Below are 15,342 nucleotides of genomic sequence, written 5' to 3'. Positions count from 1 at the left end.
CACTCATTTTTTCCTCGTCTCTCACCTGTACACAGAAGGATTTCCTCCATCTTCCCTTGCACCTCACTGCAGTACTGGTCAAAGTAAGAGTTGACAATGATTTCTTCTTACCTTAACTCTGCTGAAGGCAGATGTATCATGCTACACAAAGAAGCAAAGACTAAACTAGGTAAAAACCTCCTTCCTGTTTTGGAACAAACAGAACAGGCATGTCTCCATGTGCAATTTGCAGCGATAAACTCTGGTACATCTTGTGCTAGAGTTTATTGCTCTCAGGTGCTGCATTTGAACTTGCTCCCTAAACCACAGCATGTTGAACCAGGTCAGGGCATCCTTGGCTGGCAGGGTCCCAGGGTTAGCCTTTCAGCCTGGGGCTGCTCCAACCCAGCTCAATGTGCTGCAGAGGAGCTGGCTAGCCAGCACACAGCCCCAAACTGAAGCACCCTCATGACATTGCACGTATCCATGCTGATGGGGCTGGCTTTGCTATGCACAAAAAAATTCTGCAGCAGGATACTACTTGCATTTACAAGTACACCTGCTCCAGAGTTTATAAGTTTCCTTTGACCTAATAGGACTACATGTGTAGATGCCAAGGTGTTTACTGCAGAGCTAATTAGGCAACTGCAGTGTAATTAGGCAACATCTTGTATAGATGCACCCAGCCACAATGCTACTGGCATTCAGAGCTGAGCCAAGAGCCTTATGTATCAATCTCTCCTTCCCAAGTCCATCAGCACAACTCTATGGAAAAAGGTGTACCACAAGGTAGGGGTGGAGCCAGGGCTAAAAGTAACCCTTTCTTCCCTTCCTTCATCTGAAAGACATAAAACTGCTGTGATACTTTACCCAGGAACTAAACCCATAATACTGAACAGGCATCTCAAATAGTAAAGTAAAATTTCAGAAGAGTCCTAACTCCAAATAGAGATTATAAACTTATGTAAACCTCAAAATATGCAGAATTAGTTAACTATGTACCTCCTTTAACAAGGTGGCTTATTCAGGCACTTATCAAATAAGACCCAGGAAACTATTCAAAAGATTCATACGGTACCTTTGTGTTTTAAGTGAATTCCAACCCATCACACTAAACAAGGTATAGAAAAAGGTAAGGAGTTGATAAGCAAATACTGAATTTTTAGATGGGGGAGGTTCAAAAACGTTTAATCAGGAAAATGTACCTGATCCCCTTTCAAAAATCATAGGGACTCTGAAACATTCCAAAGGCCTTTTAGAGTAGTTGAGGCATGTGACTCTTGCCTCCTTCACTCACAAAGAGCAATGAAAACTTATTCAGAGAAAAGCACAGAGGCCTCTGTCACCTAGTTCCTTCTCCAGTCTTAAGTAGTGGCCAAATATTTGTCTGCAAAAGACTTGAACTGCTTTGATCCACTGCAGGACTAAGAGAGAAGCTGAGGTTAAGGGCATCTGAAGAAACAAAAAATGTGTTTTGTCATGTCAGTCACTCTTGAAACATTCTGTGAAGTGGTCACAAGTGTTCACACTCTACACATATGCCAACGTAATATTAAATAGCCTAACTTAACTGCCCTGCCAGGCTGTCAAGAGCATCAATAAGGAAGTCTTCAGGCTCAAATGTTAACTAGCCTAACTTTTGTGTTCAGTTGGGTTGGCAAGTATATCACCAACATGGCTATCGAAGTTATCAGTTACTCACATGAGGCAGTACTTTTTATCATCTGTAATGACTTTTAAAATCCTTGAGCTTAAGGCGACTGGACTGCATGCCTACCAAAAGTCAGTGAGGCTGAGCCTATATGCGATAGGTTTCAGGAATGAAGCCATGGACATTTAAATTAGCCAATGGTAACCATCACAACCTGGAAGGTCACTCAGGTCATAATGATGCTATTGTACCCAATTTTAATAAGTTACTTTGTAGTAAATTTCTTTTAAATGCTTATTATTCTTATGACAAGAAGTGCTATGTTAGGGATTAATGACAGTTAAACCCCCAGGATAAAATTCTTCATAAAAAAGGAAGATGTCACTCAATAAATTACCTTTAGGAAAATTGTACAGCTTAATCTCTTCTCCATCTGAGCCAGAGTAGAGTTTCCCTAACGATAGGCTGTGGCAGTTACAAGACAGTCATGAGCCATACAGAGCCTCCAATTCCCACTATGGGCAAACAATTAGCAAAGGGTACGAACTGACTGTGGCTTTGTAGTAACTGTCCTTGTTTTGTGCCCATCATTACCCCATGGTAAATAAAGCCTAAATTGGGGTAGCATACCTTGTTTCATGTGGAGGAAAACTGCGCCAATTTAACTCTCTCTGTGAGGTAACAGCAGGGCACCAGGAGTGTCTGTGACATAAGGTAACAAAAAAATATCCATCTGTAAGAGGAATTGTGACAACAAAAAATTTGGGACAAGACTTTTCTGAACTTCTTGTGTTGAATCTTTACCCAAACCATAACACTGTAGGGAAAACTTGATCTAAGAGTTTACCAGGTATAAAGAGCAGAGACTGATGAAGGAAATGGCCAGGAGTGAATTTAAGCAATTACATCAGTTTGATATTTAAGAAAATCCAGGTAGGGATAAAGGCAGCTACTTCTTGGGACTGGGCATCAGTGTCTTACCTGAGATTAATGTAAAACAGCATTATTACTCCTTCTGTTTGAGGAAGAGGATTTAGGCACATTCTGCAATTAAATGCATCACACAAATAAAATATCTGACTCCTGGTTACTGATTTTGGCTCCAAATGGGAAAACTGGCTTGGCCCCAAAATCCCTGCTCAGCAAGCAGCAATGTATGAATAAAATGACAGGTAAAAATAGCTGGATTATTTAAGTAATTTGGGTTTATTTTTAGAATCTTAAGATGTATGAGCATATCCTAATGCTGACAATCTTAGGCATAAGAAAAAAAAAAAAAGTCACAGCATTTATTGCTAAAAGGTTGCTAGAACTTTGAGAATTCCTCAAACACTGACAGAGCTCACTTCTCTTCTTGAATCTTAACATTTATGGGTAGAAGGCCTATATCCATTCACAGAAGAATAAACCAAAATTTCAATGTCTTATCATAAAAATAAATATTAAAAAGACACTTATAGAATAGTTTTAATGTGAAAAAGGGACATAAAACTAATCCATTCTTGTGACTAGTAAAAACAGCTGTTTAACAAGACAGTCCATCAATGCTCAATAGTTAAACTTCTCTTAAAGGAAATTTAAAATCTTACGTAGCATAACTGCAGAACGCCTTTTAAAAGAATAAAGGTGTTAAACCACTTTCATTTTAAAAACAATGTGTGATCCTACAACAATGTTGAACAGGATTCATTTTGGAAACAGAAATGCAGGAAGCCTGGCAAGTTGCCTGTATTCATAAACACATTTATACACCATCTTCAAATTGTATTCTCATAGTCACTTTCATATGCAAGGAACAAAGCCAGCAAAAGGTTCAAGAAAACATGATTCCATCTTTCTGGTTTACCAAACTCCTGGACAGTCCAGCCAAATCCTATAATTTTATAAGAACTCACTCAAACTGCTTGTTTACAGAAGCAGTCCTGCTGCTGATTAGCAAAAACTCATGGCTTGCTTAAGAGGTTTTCGAAATTTACTTTGAAGAAAAATTCTTGGTACACACAGGCCTTCTTTCCTATTCACTGTTTCCCGCAGCACATACTCATTGACCACTTGCTCATATCCTTCAGCCATAAAAAGCTGGGACAAGAACTCTGCAAGATAAGAAAGATCAATAAATTCAGGATGTTTTAAAACACCAATTAGCATGCAGCTGTTATTTAATACTGTATTTGCTTGCTTACAACATTCACCTTTTTCAAAAGAAGGAAAAAAGGAAAACAACTCCTAGAAACTGGGGAGCACATTATAAATGAAGAAATACAGTAACAGCAGTTTCTGCCACTTAGGTTTCTTTTGGGCAAAAGCAAAAGTAACTCTGCACACAATCTGCAGGGAACAAAACAGTGAGCCCAGCTGCTGCTACTCTGTTACTTAATATGTGTAAAGATATTTTTAAAATTTTTTCTGCCTTTCAGAAACAAGCTGTTGAAGTTTGATTAAAACAAAAGGCCTCAAAGTCAGTTCCAGAGCGACTCCAGACTGAACCTCTGCAGATGTGACAACCAACTTGGTAGCAAAGTAAAGGAAGGAATCAATGGGCATTTTATACAGGTGCTCCGGGAGTGTAAGTTGGGGGGAGCTGCTCTAATTAAAGCGCCTGGAGTGTCTCGAGTATCAGTGTCCCCCCTACTGAAAAATGGCAGTGAAGGCATTTTAACTAAAGCTCATTGAACAAACTTTAGTGAAAGCGCCCCTGCCGCCATTTTTCAGCACAGGGATGCAAATAAATGAGATGCTGGAGTCTGCTGGAGCACGGTAATTACCATGCTCTAGCAGACTCCATTAACTGAGTCTGTTCCAACACGCTGTAATTATAGTGTGTCAGAGCAGCCTTGCTGCATGTGTATAGGCACCCAATATGTCCAGCTAAACCCATAACGAGATCCAATTAAACCAAGCACAAGGCTTGAAAGGAGATCCTATAAAGTAAGACCTTAAATTAAATAAGCCAAGTATATTATATCATAACTTTATCTTAAAATGTAGCAGCAGTGATTGATGTAACCAAATGTATTAGATGCTTTTTCACTATAATAGATATATTTTTGTTAAGATCCTTGAATAAACTGTAAAAACAAAGCAGCTTTGTCAGTGAAGACAGTATACTAAGGAGAAGAGAAAACATGATGGTGGCAAGCAGCAGCATTCCATAGTGGTGAAGGAAGGGGATGCAAGACATTCCCTTTTCCTTTCCCAAGGACATAAATCCAAACTCACTGATACCTTCCAAGTGAAAGAGAGATCAGTCCCCAAAGTTTCAGTTAAATAAGCACTGGTTCCATGGGCAGGGACATGCAGGTTGCAGATCACAGATCAGCTCTTCCTTGGGCCCCAGCCCCATGCTGTTGTTGTCGTCCAGCATACTGGAGTCTCCATGGAGACCAATTGGGACCCAGGTAGGCAGGCCACGTGGCAGGATAGATGGGATGGGGCCATGGGCAGGCAGGGAGCTGCATCCAAAAGTGGGATAGACAGGCAGAGCCAGATTCAGGATCTTGTAGTGGTGACAGCGCACGGCCAGAGTTGCGATCTGCTCCCTGCATGCCCCATCCATAGAAATGGCAGCCTTTGCAGGGATATGCAGGCAAAGGATTGTGACTCTACCCTCGGCCCTGGCCCCATGCTGCCACCTCCCTGTGTTCCTGGCCCAGGGCCAGTGGCCCTGCCTGCCCATCCTGTTCCCGGATGCTGCTACCCACCTGGCCATGCACCCTGCCTGTTTGAGTCCTGACCCTGGCAACAGGTTCAGGCAGATGGGCTGGGTTCAGTGGCAGCTGGAAGGACCTGCTGCCAATAAGTGAGTTCAACCATGGCGCCGCGCCGCACCGCACCATACCACCCCACCTCTGCTGTGTGCCTGGGGGCAGTGGGACCAGCCGTATGCACCACAGCCTGGGCTGTGCCCCACACCTGGGTCAGGTAGAACTAAGGGAGGCCAGACAAAATCCCTTGGTGGGCTCGATCTGGCCCATGGGCCATACTTTGCTCAATCATGGGGTATAAGCTACACGGAAATTTGGAGAGCCGAGCAAATTCAAGAAGACCTGCTGCCAATCTGCATGCCAACCTCCTCTTCCCTCTCCAGTTTCCCCTGCCAGTATAGGTGAGAATCTATGTTGTGCTGTCACAGGTAGCCATTGGAATAAATGCCTGTTTTAGTGTTTTGGAAGGTAAACAATAGAAGTTTGGGCTGAATACCCGTCTCTTGCCTCTTTTATGAGAAGCCAACCTGTGAGTTTGTGTGTAAACCACGTAAGATGACACAGGCCTCAGGCTGGCTCTATCAACCTAAGTTTTCAAGTCTGAATGCATGCTAGATAAACAAAAAGGGAACGATGTGGCAAATGAGACACACGTCTCCACAGACTGAACTTATACCTAGTAACAAGCATAGGAACCCTCAGCAGTCTCTCTCCCCCCAGAAGAGACAGAAACACCCAACAGACAGGGCACCAGACAGGGAGTCGACAGAGGCTCTGTTATTAGCTCTGCAATTGATCTGTTGTGCGATCCTAAACAAAGTCATATGCTCACTCTGTGTCTCTGCTTTTCCTTTTAGATCCTTATTTAGGAAGTAGATTTAGGAACTGATGAGTAATGTGTTTTTACAGAAAAAGAAATACAAATAAATGCTACAGCAATCGAACAATTTCAACTGAAATTGAATCTCCTTGTGAGTGCTACCCAAGCAATGTTCAGTACATAAAGATATACATTCCTTTGCCAGTTAAGGGAGGAAAAAAAAAAAAAAATCAATTAAGAAAAAACAAACAAAACCTGATTCCTTAAGTCAGTGAAATGGACAAGACCCAGTTGATTCCCAGCACTGTCCAAAAAGTATCACTCAGCTTTCCCACATAGCAACTACTTGTTCTCCTCCCCGCCCCGCCTGTCACGGGAAATCATCTCATAAGCCAAAGTATTGCTTGTATCAAACACTGCAATCATTATATGATGGGGAAAAGCTCCCAAACTTTTTAAAAAATATATTTAAGTGGATTGTGTCTTAACAGACTGATTATATAAGTCCATAAGACAGTCACATAATGCCCTCTTGTGCCCAAGTCAGCTGAATGTATAATGCAAGTGTTCATGTATTTTTAGCAGACTGTTTTGCCTTTTTTCATAAGTGATATTCACTCTGTCTACATTTGCTTTTCCTTTTATCCCTCTCCCTGATCTGTTTTGTTTCTTTCAGCTGGAAAGGAGGAAGAAAGCCAGCTTCATGTGACCAGCCAGCTTCATGGACTACTACCAAGTAGCTCATAAAGCACATTTCAGAAACCTCTGAACTAGACATATGTTAAAACCATCAGAATTTTGGAAAACAGACTTACTAAACCACACCTAAACCCAAAAGGAACATACATGGATAAATACTGTATAGATACTTGCTATAACAGAAGAGTTTATAGGTTGTTTTCACATAACTATAAAAAACAGGCAGCAGATAGTAGCACATCTTCAACATTCAAAAACTACACTTGGCAAGAACCAAAATATTTGATTATGATATCTTAAGTTTCAAAAAGCCAAAAGGGGACTCGATTCAAAATTCCTTCAAAAAAACCGAGACTGGTTCTTTGTTCCCATTTTCCAACAGCAGAGTTCAGCTTGTTCAAGTTAATAGTTTAAGTAGAACAAAAACTATTAACAGTAAAAGGACCCTAAATGTACTTAAGTGAAATTACATTATTAAATTTCACCAGAAACTTATGAAGAATGGAAATGGCTTGGGAATTATTAGTTAATATAGTTTTGTTTTAAAAGGGAATGTGATTTGGTAGTATACTACGTCATCAAATATCAAGATTTAGTTGACTACTAATTGACCTCTTGAGTGGCTGAATATTTCTTCCAAGGGAAAAAATATTTATTCCACAAAGTCCTAAACTCGCCTTTGTGGAAGTATTTTTGCAGTAACCAACTAGAACAGCAGTTCTCAACCTCGGTAGACTCAAAGCATCTTTTGGAAAATGTCAGCTTAGTTTTCACTTACTTTTTTTTTTTTTTGACCACAGAAAAACAATGGAGCAGTTTTTTTTCTTTTGCAAAGAACTCAGAAAGACCACAACAGATTGGAATATTTTTGACACTATGGATTCCTGTTTGAAAATTCATCTTGTGAATCATGTTTTAGCCTAACACCTAACCATGCTATCACTGCGTGGCACTCTGTGGCACCCCTGAAAGGATCTCAAGGCACTCCAGAGTGCTGCAACACCCTGGCTGAAAAATCACTGCACTAGGAAATATGAAAACAGAGTTATAGTACAAATGCTGTACCAGACTGTGGGCAATCTGCTTAACTGTGGGAGGCTTCACGTTCTTCATTTGCAAAATGCAGACAATGTTCTTTTTCAGAAAGACCTTTAAGCACTGAAAGAAAATCTATATAAATATTGTGAATATCATAATAAAATGTTTTACTAAAATCTTTAACTAACACATAGAAGTACATTGGCTTTGGATCACGCCTCATATATATTATATGAAAGAAAGTTGCAGAAAGATGGTCATAGGATAACTGCATCCCTTGCGTGATGAAACAGGAGACCAAGCCTTTTCTTAAATGCTCAAAATGAAAGAGAGGAATATGCTTATCTGAATGAGGCCCCTGTAACTAAAAAGTTCAAACTTACGCTGCTCTTGTGTTACAATGGCACAATCTATGAAACAAATCAAATTGCTGCCTAGCTTGGTTTCAAAGCTAGGGGTTGGAAAAGCTCTCCTCACAGGATTTAAATGCTTACTGTACCACCCACGTCAGTCCTGCCAGTTGAAAAATGATGGCAAAGGAATTACAGTAAAATTTTATAAATAAACCCTATAGGCACAATAGGAATTTAAACATTTAATGAAAAAAAGACTTAGAGAGAGGAAAGAACTTGTAAATGTCTTACCATGAGTAAAAAAATATGATCGTGTTCCATCTTGTCTAACATAAAAGTTGTCTCCAAGCTTGCTGCCAGATTTAAACCTGAGCATTGAATGATCATAAAGCCCATAGTCTCTAAACAAGATGCATTTGCCTGGTTTTAATACCTGTTAGATAAAATATGCACACATCATTAAAGTATGTGGACTTAGCAAAAAAAATATTCACATACAGAAACACACATTTATCATTCCATGCCATCTTAAAACATTATTACAGTTAAATAAAGAAATCATGTCATTTAGTTTGATTTTGCTGAAAACAAGGTTGAGCAAGACATTCTGCCTCCACACCACTTCTGTGAAAACAGAAAACTACAACAATGACTGCTGGAAATGGCATGATTTTTCAGTAACCATTTTCCCAAAAAAATCCAAACTACCGGTAAAACTAACTATTGATTTTATGTTACTAAATATAATAAATAATCATGTTGCTTTCAAATAATTCATGTATGTAACTTTCACAGTTCCACAAATGGTAGTTGCACCTTTAAAACAGAGGAGGGGGAGCAACCTTGTTTGGCAAGAATGTCACAAATTAGCCTTGTACCCTCTTCATGTGCTTCTCCAGTCCTCTGCCTACTCTGCTCCCTGCCCAATCTCTTCTGTTTTCTGCTTCCTTCCCTGTGCCCCATGCCTAATCTCCCCTCCATGGTCTACCATATGCCATACACAGAGGCTGCCCATGCCATGTGTGGCACTCATGTAGCAGGCTGGGCACTCCTGCCTGAAAAGAGATTTGTGGCTTGTACATTTCTGCAGAAATTTACAAACAGGTTAAAGGAGTCAACCACCTTCACAAGCAAAACGGTGATTGGGTTTTCAGCCTTGTTCAAACTTAAGAACTATTCCCTTTATAGAAAGCAACCCTAAAAGTATGCCAAAACCCAAGGTTCCTTTTTCAAACTGTAACTGATATGCTACACAGAATATCCTGTAATATACAAGGATAATGAATTCTGTAAAATGCATTATACTATTTTTTCCTGGAAAATGTTGCAAACAAGAAAAAAAATGTTATCAGCACAACATTTGAATCTCTTTCCAACAACTGGCTGAAATTTTTGGATTACAGTACTACCTACAGTGCACTAACTGCTTTGCATTTATCAGCTCTTCGTTACAGGAACACTCCTGCAGGATACTGAGCACTTTTAACTAGAGTCAGAAAAACTTATCACTTTGTTGAATGATGTTCTATTGATCCTCCTTTATTTCTCATATAAGATCTAAGGATATGATCCATCCAAAGGCTTACATACATACTTAACACACTGTCGGGTGTGAGCAATCCCATTGTTTTACATTACATTTCAGTGGGAGTACTCAGTCTACAACATTAAGTTCATAAATTATTGCAGGATCAGACCCTCAGTCATTGTCAACACACACAGCCACTCTCTCAGATTTATTAAGTGAAAAATGTAGTGCAAAATTATTTTAGTCCCTACAGAAAGCAAATATAATTACATTCAAAGAGTGTTACATAAAGGATGCCATCATCTCACAGGACCTTTTCAGAATAGAACAGCTCTTTCAAACCAGAAACAAAAAGAAAATGTTAAAATCATACTTAATTTACCTTGTAAATATTTTGCAAGACCAGATGCATTTTGTCAGGGTGAATGGCAGAAAGCACAAATATTAATAAGACAACATCCACAGAATCTTCTGGTATATTTTCTAGAAGGTCATCTTTGGTAAGATCACACTGGAAGACTTTACACCTCTCAATATTATATGAAGGGTTTTTCTAGGAAGTGAAAATATTCTGCTGTAACCATAATTGAAAAGAGCAGCATTTATTATAAAGATAGAAAAAAATTTAAATTGATTTTTTTCTTTTAAAGGAGAACAACAAAAGGAATGTGACTGCAAAAGTAAATTAAAATTTTCTGGTAGGAAAACTTTCTGGTTGAGATGAGGTACACACAGATCTTTTGCCTAAAACTGGCAATACAATCCATTCTCAGTGATTTGGGAAGTAAAAGAAATAAGAAAGAAGAGATGGACAACAGGACAATTTATGGGTCTTACAGGTACCTCTAACCTACCAACCTTATTCTAAATTAAAATGGAATTCAGAGTATTTGGAACAATTTTGCAAACTATAGTCCTGTAAGTCAGATAGCATACAACCAAATTCAATTTTTAATTTCTTTACTGACTGGTCCTTTGAAGATATATAAAAGTATATATAAATCAATTTATAGATGTAAATATATATTTTCACATTTGAAATTTATAGAAAAATCAAGAGAATCTTAAAGGCCCAATGTCTCTTTAAATCTTTACAAAAAAATTATTATAATGTATCGTCACAGAGTGGGGCCTAGGAGCGGTTCTGATCCCTCTAGCACCCCCTACCGTGTCAAGTAGGCGATCCAGCACCCTCTTTTCTTGCCCACCATGTCTTGTTGGTATATATAGGTTTCTATGGGATGCTGCCTTTGATCCCTTTGTACACGGTGTTATGCTGATACTATCCCCTGTTCCGTATGGAGCAACCCGGTGCACCACAGCCTTATGGGTTATGCATGCCTCCTACCTCCCCTTTAGCACGCCCCAAGCCTCACAGCTCTTCCGGATGTTATCAGGTCCTTTTTCTTTCCGCGCCCTGCCTAGCGCCCCTGGGCTCGTCACGCAACCGGCGCCCCTGGGCTCGTCACGCAACCGGCGCCCCTCTTTTCATTAGCCCTCTCAGGCTTACTAGCAGTACTCTTCCCAGTTGGGCTCAGGCGGCCTGAGCCTTACCTGGCCCCTTTTGACCCTTCGGGGTCCCCAACACTGGGAGCCCCTCTGAGACTCTTCCCAGTTGGGCTCAGGCAGCCTGAGCCTCACCTGGCCCCTTTGACCCTTTGGGGTCCCCACCACTGGGGAGCCCCTCTGGGATCCTTCTCAGTCCGCACCCCTCCTGGGGCTTCTATCAATAGTATACACCCACTCCTGGGGCTTCGCTCAATACCTGCCCTCACCGGGGTTTCTCTCTGTACACGCCCTCTCGTGGGGCTTCCCTCAAGTATGTGCCCGCTCCTGGGGCTTCTCTCTGCCCTCTCCAGGCTCTCTGTAATCATGGACTCGCCCTCTCCAGGCTCATCTCTCTCGTAGCACCCACCCTGGGCTTCTCTTCATGTGGTTCTCCCCTTGGAGCCTAACACAAGCCCCTGCAGGCTTCTCACTGGTGCTCCTTGCCAGTGGGGCTCAGGCGGCCTCAGCCATGCCTGGCCCCAAATCCTCTTTGCCTCTCTCAGGGCTGGGGTCTTGCACCCCAACTACGGTGCCCTCACTGGCACTGTGCCCCTCCCCAGGGCTGGGGTAGTACACCCCGCAATGTAGCACCACACTCCAGCACTAGGAGCACCCCCACTCTACTGGGGCACTCTTAAATGAGGCCTCCTCCCTCCCTTTATAGCCTTACCCGGTCCTCCGGTGTAACAGTAACGAAACAGAGCCATAAGCCAAACAGCTGTAACACAACAAGCCTCCTGGCTATAACATGGGATTTAAGCTCACTTGACTCTCTTGCAATGACCTCCCCATCAGGGTTCTTTCCACCCTTACCATGCTGTAGCCGCTTGGGTGGTCAGGCTGCAACAATTGGTTCTGCTCTACTGCAGAGCTCCCACACCTCAGGCTACCAGAAGGGAACTGCTAACTAGGCTCCGGCCTGGGCTGTTTATAAAGGCCGGGCCCAGCCCCTTTCTGCTCACGTGACCAGCCTAGTTGCCCTGGCAACTAACACCTGTGCTGTTTTCAGGAGTTTCAGCTACCCTCATTCCTTCATAGGCACAGGGCACCTGCGTGACCCTGTGACATGTATATAATTAATAATGAATAAATATAAATAGTATTGCTCTTTCTAGTTGATCTTCAGATTTCTTTGAAAATAACCTCCATGTCACTGCTTCCACAATCACCTTCATCCACTACCTCACAAAAAAATTAAAGTATCATTTATGAACATATATCCTAAAACAAATTTCGCTTGTACTTTGAAATGTGTGGTATGCATTGAAACAGTACTAGTCCCAATGTAACTTTTAAGAACTACCTAAGCAGAACAGCTACTCACACTTACTACTACAGAAACGCAGCTTATTGCTAGATAAAATAGGTTCTAGGTAATGATTCAATTTCTTGTATACAGTATTAAGCTCCAGTGTGTCCATTTCAAATTTCCATACCTTACAATTTACCATCTCTATAGAAGAAAAGGAACCAAGCAATGCAATTCTATCATTCCTGTAATGTGGAGTTTTACAGAGCCCAACTTTTTGAAGCAGCACTAAAAAAAACAGACATAGCACACCAACCTTCACATATTCAACAGCTCTTGGTGAGAAGTCACAGGCGTAAGCAAAGATACTGAAGTCCTCTTCTAAAAGTGGAAACAAGCAGTTCCCAACCCCACAGCCTGCTTCAAGAATAGTCAGTTTCTGATTTTTAAACTAGAGGTGAAAAAGAAGTCAATGACATACCGTATCACTTTTGTTTCATTCTCAAAATGTAAAGATATTGATTATCACATTTTATAGTTACTATCAGTTTCACTTATCATCAGTTCAAAATCTGAAAAATCCTTCCACTCGCAATTTGACATAGGAAATACAGTCTTTATTTTGTGCTATATTATGCATCTTTACAGAACCATTAATATGCCGTTATTCATCTATCCATTTTGGTAATAAGCAAGCTACTGTATCTACTTTACCTCATCTCTGATTTAATAAGGTGAACAAAGGATACACCTCAATGCTTTTTTTTACATTCATATTTTAATATACCAACAGCTCTAGGCTTCATAAAGTGAAGTAACTTTTTTAAATTTCTGAAGCCTTCGAGTAGGCAATAGTCATGGAGGTACTGAAAGTGCAACTGAATGCATGATGCAGCATGAAAGACTTGAAGTATAACAGTAGAAGTCACTGTCACCGCTTATCTGGTCTGTAAGGGGGACTTGAAATCATCTGAAGATGACTGGAAGGCAAGGATTTTTTTAGGGCAGTATCTTTTATTGGACCAACTGCATAGTTAGGATGAGTTAGATAAGCCTTTGAATGCAAGGCATTTTTCATTAGATGTCTTACACTGGAAAATTTATCCAACTCCATCCCAACTATGCAGCTGATCCAATAAAAGATATCGCCCAAAAATATATCTTTGCCACCCATCTGGACCATCATAGCCACAACATCACTCTAGCACTACCATAACACTTGAAAATAATTAGTAACATCTGCTTTTTTATTTGTAGAACTAGTGCACATAGCTCACCTCACGGCATGCTTTTAATTCTTCAAACTCTCTGGTTGTCCAATGTCTGTCTTTGAAGAAGTTGGTGCTATTCCTTTTGTAAAACAGATCCCAGTTCTTCTGGGCCTCTTTCTCCAGTTTTGATTGTTTGAAGTCAGATATTAAAGTTTGATCTCTTGCAAGTTTCTCAGCTTCTTCAGCACTAAGAGTCCTTATGCTGTGCACTTTCTTCTGGAAAGCGCTGCCTTCACAAGTTGGGGCTATTACATTTGGGTGATTGGCAAACACGTCTTCCTGGGACATTACGGATTCATCCATATGAATGTCAACACGGCAGATTTAGAGTGGTTTTCTTCCTTAGCTGTGTATTTCTGTTTCAGATAAGGCAGCCTAGGCCCTACAACTGTCAGAAGGAATGAAAAAGAGATTATTATTGTCTTCACATCTTGGGAGGGGTTCTGCTCTAAATGCCAAGCTGAGAGAGTACCAAGCCTGCAACGCTGACACTTCCACAAAAGTTCAGAAATATCCAACGTGAAAAAACCAAACCACATTCCAATCTTTTCTGCGCCTCACTTAGAAGCTATTAAAAAGCAAAGGGGCCATAATCCCAATTTTATTTTCCTTTATGCTTTTGGTCAAAATGTGTCAAATGGGGCTCTCTTTCTTGGTAGTGCCAATTAGCATCACACAAGGAAATTCAGGACAGGAAACAGGGGGAGGGTTTAAACTGAAAGTTTAACTGCATCCACGTCAACCTTTTCATCCCTGGTTTCCCCTGCTCAGAGCTCCATGCGTGGTAGCAACAACGGAGGCACTAGCGCTTAATGAAAACGGTCTCAAATTCGCTCACAACTTCATTTTCCTAAGAAAATGAAGCAGCGTGTATGCTGAGACCAGAAGAGAATGTTTGTAAAAATGGTACTATCCTCCACATCAAAGTCACAATCTCAGTTTATTGCCTGTATGACAAAACAGCTGAAACACCAGCAGGCAGTCCACACTAGTGCTCCTTTTGTGACCCCTACCTGTGAGGTAGCGACCTGTTTGGGAAGAAAACGGTGACCTGTTTGGGAAGAAAAGGCTGGTGTGAAAGGCTGTGGAAAATATGAGAATAATCTGGGGAGTGGGAATCCCACTTCCAGAATCGGGGAAAGAGCAGAGGTCCCAATGCCCCAACCTTTGCTGGCCCAGCCTGATCTGTCACCCCTGGCTTCACGAGTTACTAGGCCCCTTCACATCGCAGAACCGAGGAACGAGCCGTCGGCAGCCAGAATTCCTCCCGCCACGCGACAAGGGCGTCTTCGCTTCCCCCCAGTCAGTTACGGCGGCAGGCAAAGGAGAGGGACCACAGCTGAGAAACTAGGGGCGTCGCGGTAGGAGCCAGCTGGGCAGCCAAGGCCCAGCGCCGCTGCTCGAGACCTGCCCAGGCTGCAGAGAGCCACTTCCTGACTCCAGGCCTACACCGCCGCGCCGGTCCGGACCGCTTTACCAGCTGCACTCGCCGCCCGGAAGGA

The 15,342-nt window shown here is 41.5% G+C and overlaps 1 protein-coding gene across 3 annotated transcripts; it reads right to left on the bottom strand.

The window, feature by feature from the left end:
* Positions 1–2,815: 2,815 nt before the first annotated feature.
* METTL6 (methyltransferase like 6) lies at positions 2,816–15,025 on the bottom strand. 3 transcript variants are annotated; one of them, XM_019536606.1, is made up of 6 exons: positions 14,854–15,025; positions 13,847–14,228; positions 12,886–13,020; positions 10,155–10,325; positions 8,536–8,677; positions 2,816–3,723 (listed from the first exon to the last, which is right to left on the bottom strand). In XM_019536606.1, the coding sequence occupies exons 2-6, from the start codon at positions 14,141–14,143 to the stop codon at positions 3,563–3,565; spliced, it is 906 nt and encodes a 301-aa protein (XP_019392151.1). In that variant the 5' UTR covers positions 14,144–14,228; positions 14,854–15,025; the 3' UTR covers positions 2,816–3,562. The 3 variants fall into 3 exon arrangements, with proteins under 3 accessions (XP_019392151.1, XP_019392171.1, XP_019392160.1); XM_019536626.1 differs by lacking the exon at positions 10,155–10,325; XM_019536615.1 differs by lacking the exon at positions 12,886–13,020.
* Between the last annotated feature and the right edge of the window lie 317 nt (positions 15,026–15,342).

The sequence above is a fragment of the Crocodylus porosus genome, unplaced genomic scaffold, assembly GCF_001723895.1.
Source record: "Crocodylus porosus isolate Cpor-Errol unplaced genomic scaffold, CroPor_comp1, whole genome shotgun sequence".
NCBI lineage: Eukaryota > Metazoa > Chordata > Crocodylia > Crocodylidae > Crocodylus > Crocodylus porosus.
Note: the sequence above shows the minus strand (reverse complement) of the source record. Positions and strands in the feature narration are given on the sequence as shown.

Coding starts and splice junctions, on each gene's coding strand:
- METTL6 (XM_019536606.1), bottom strand. CDS start 14,143: ATGGATGAATCCGTAATGTCCCAGGAAGACGTGTTTGCCAATCACCCA. Junction 13,021..13,846: donor AATTAAAAGCATGCCGTGAG/GTGAGCTATGTG, acceptor TTTCACCTCTAG/TTTAAAAATCAGAAACTGAC. Junction 3,724..8,535: donor ATCATATTTTTTTACTCATG/GTAAGACATTTA, acceptor CTTATCTTGCAG/AGTTCTTGTCCCAGCTTTTT.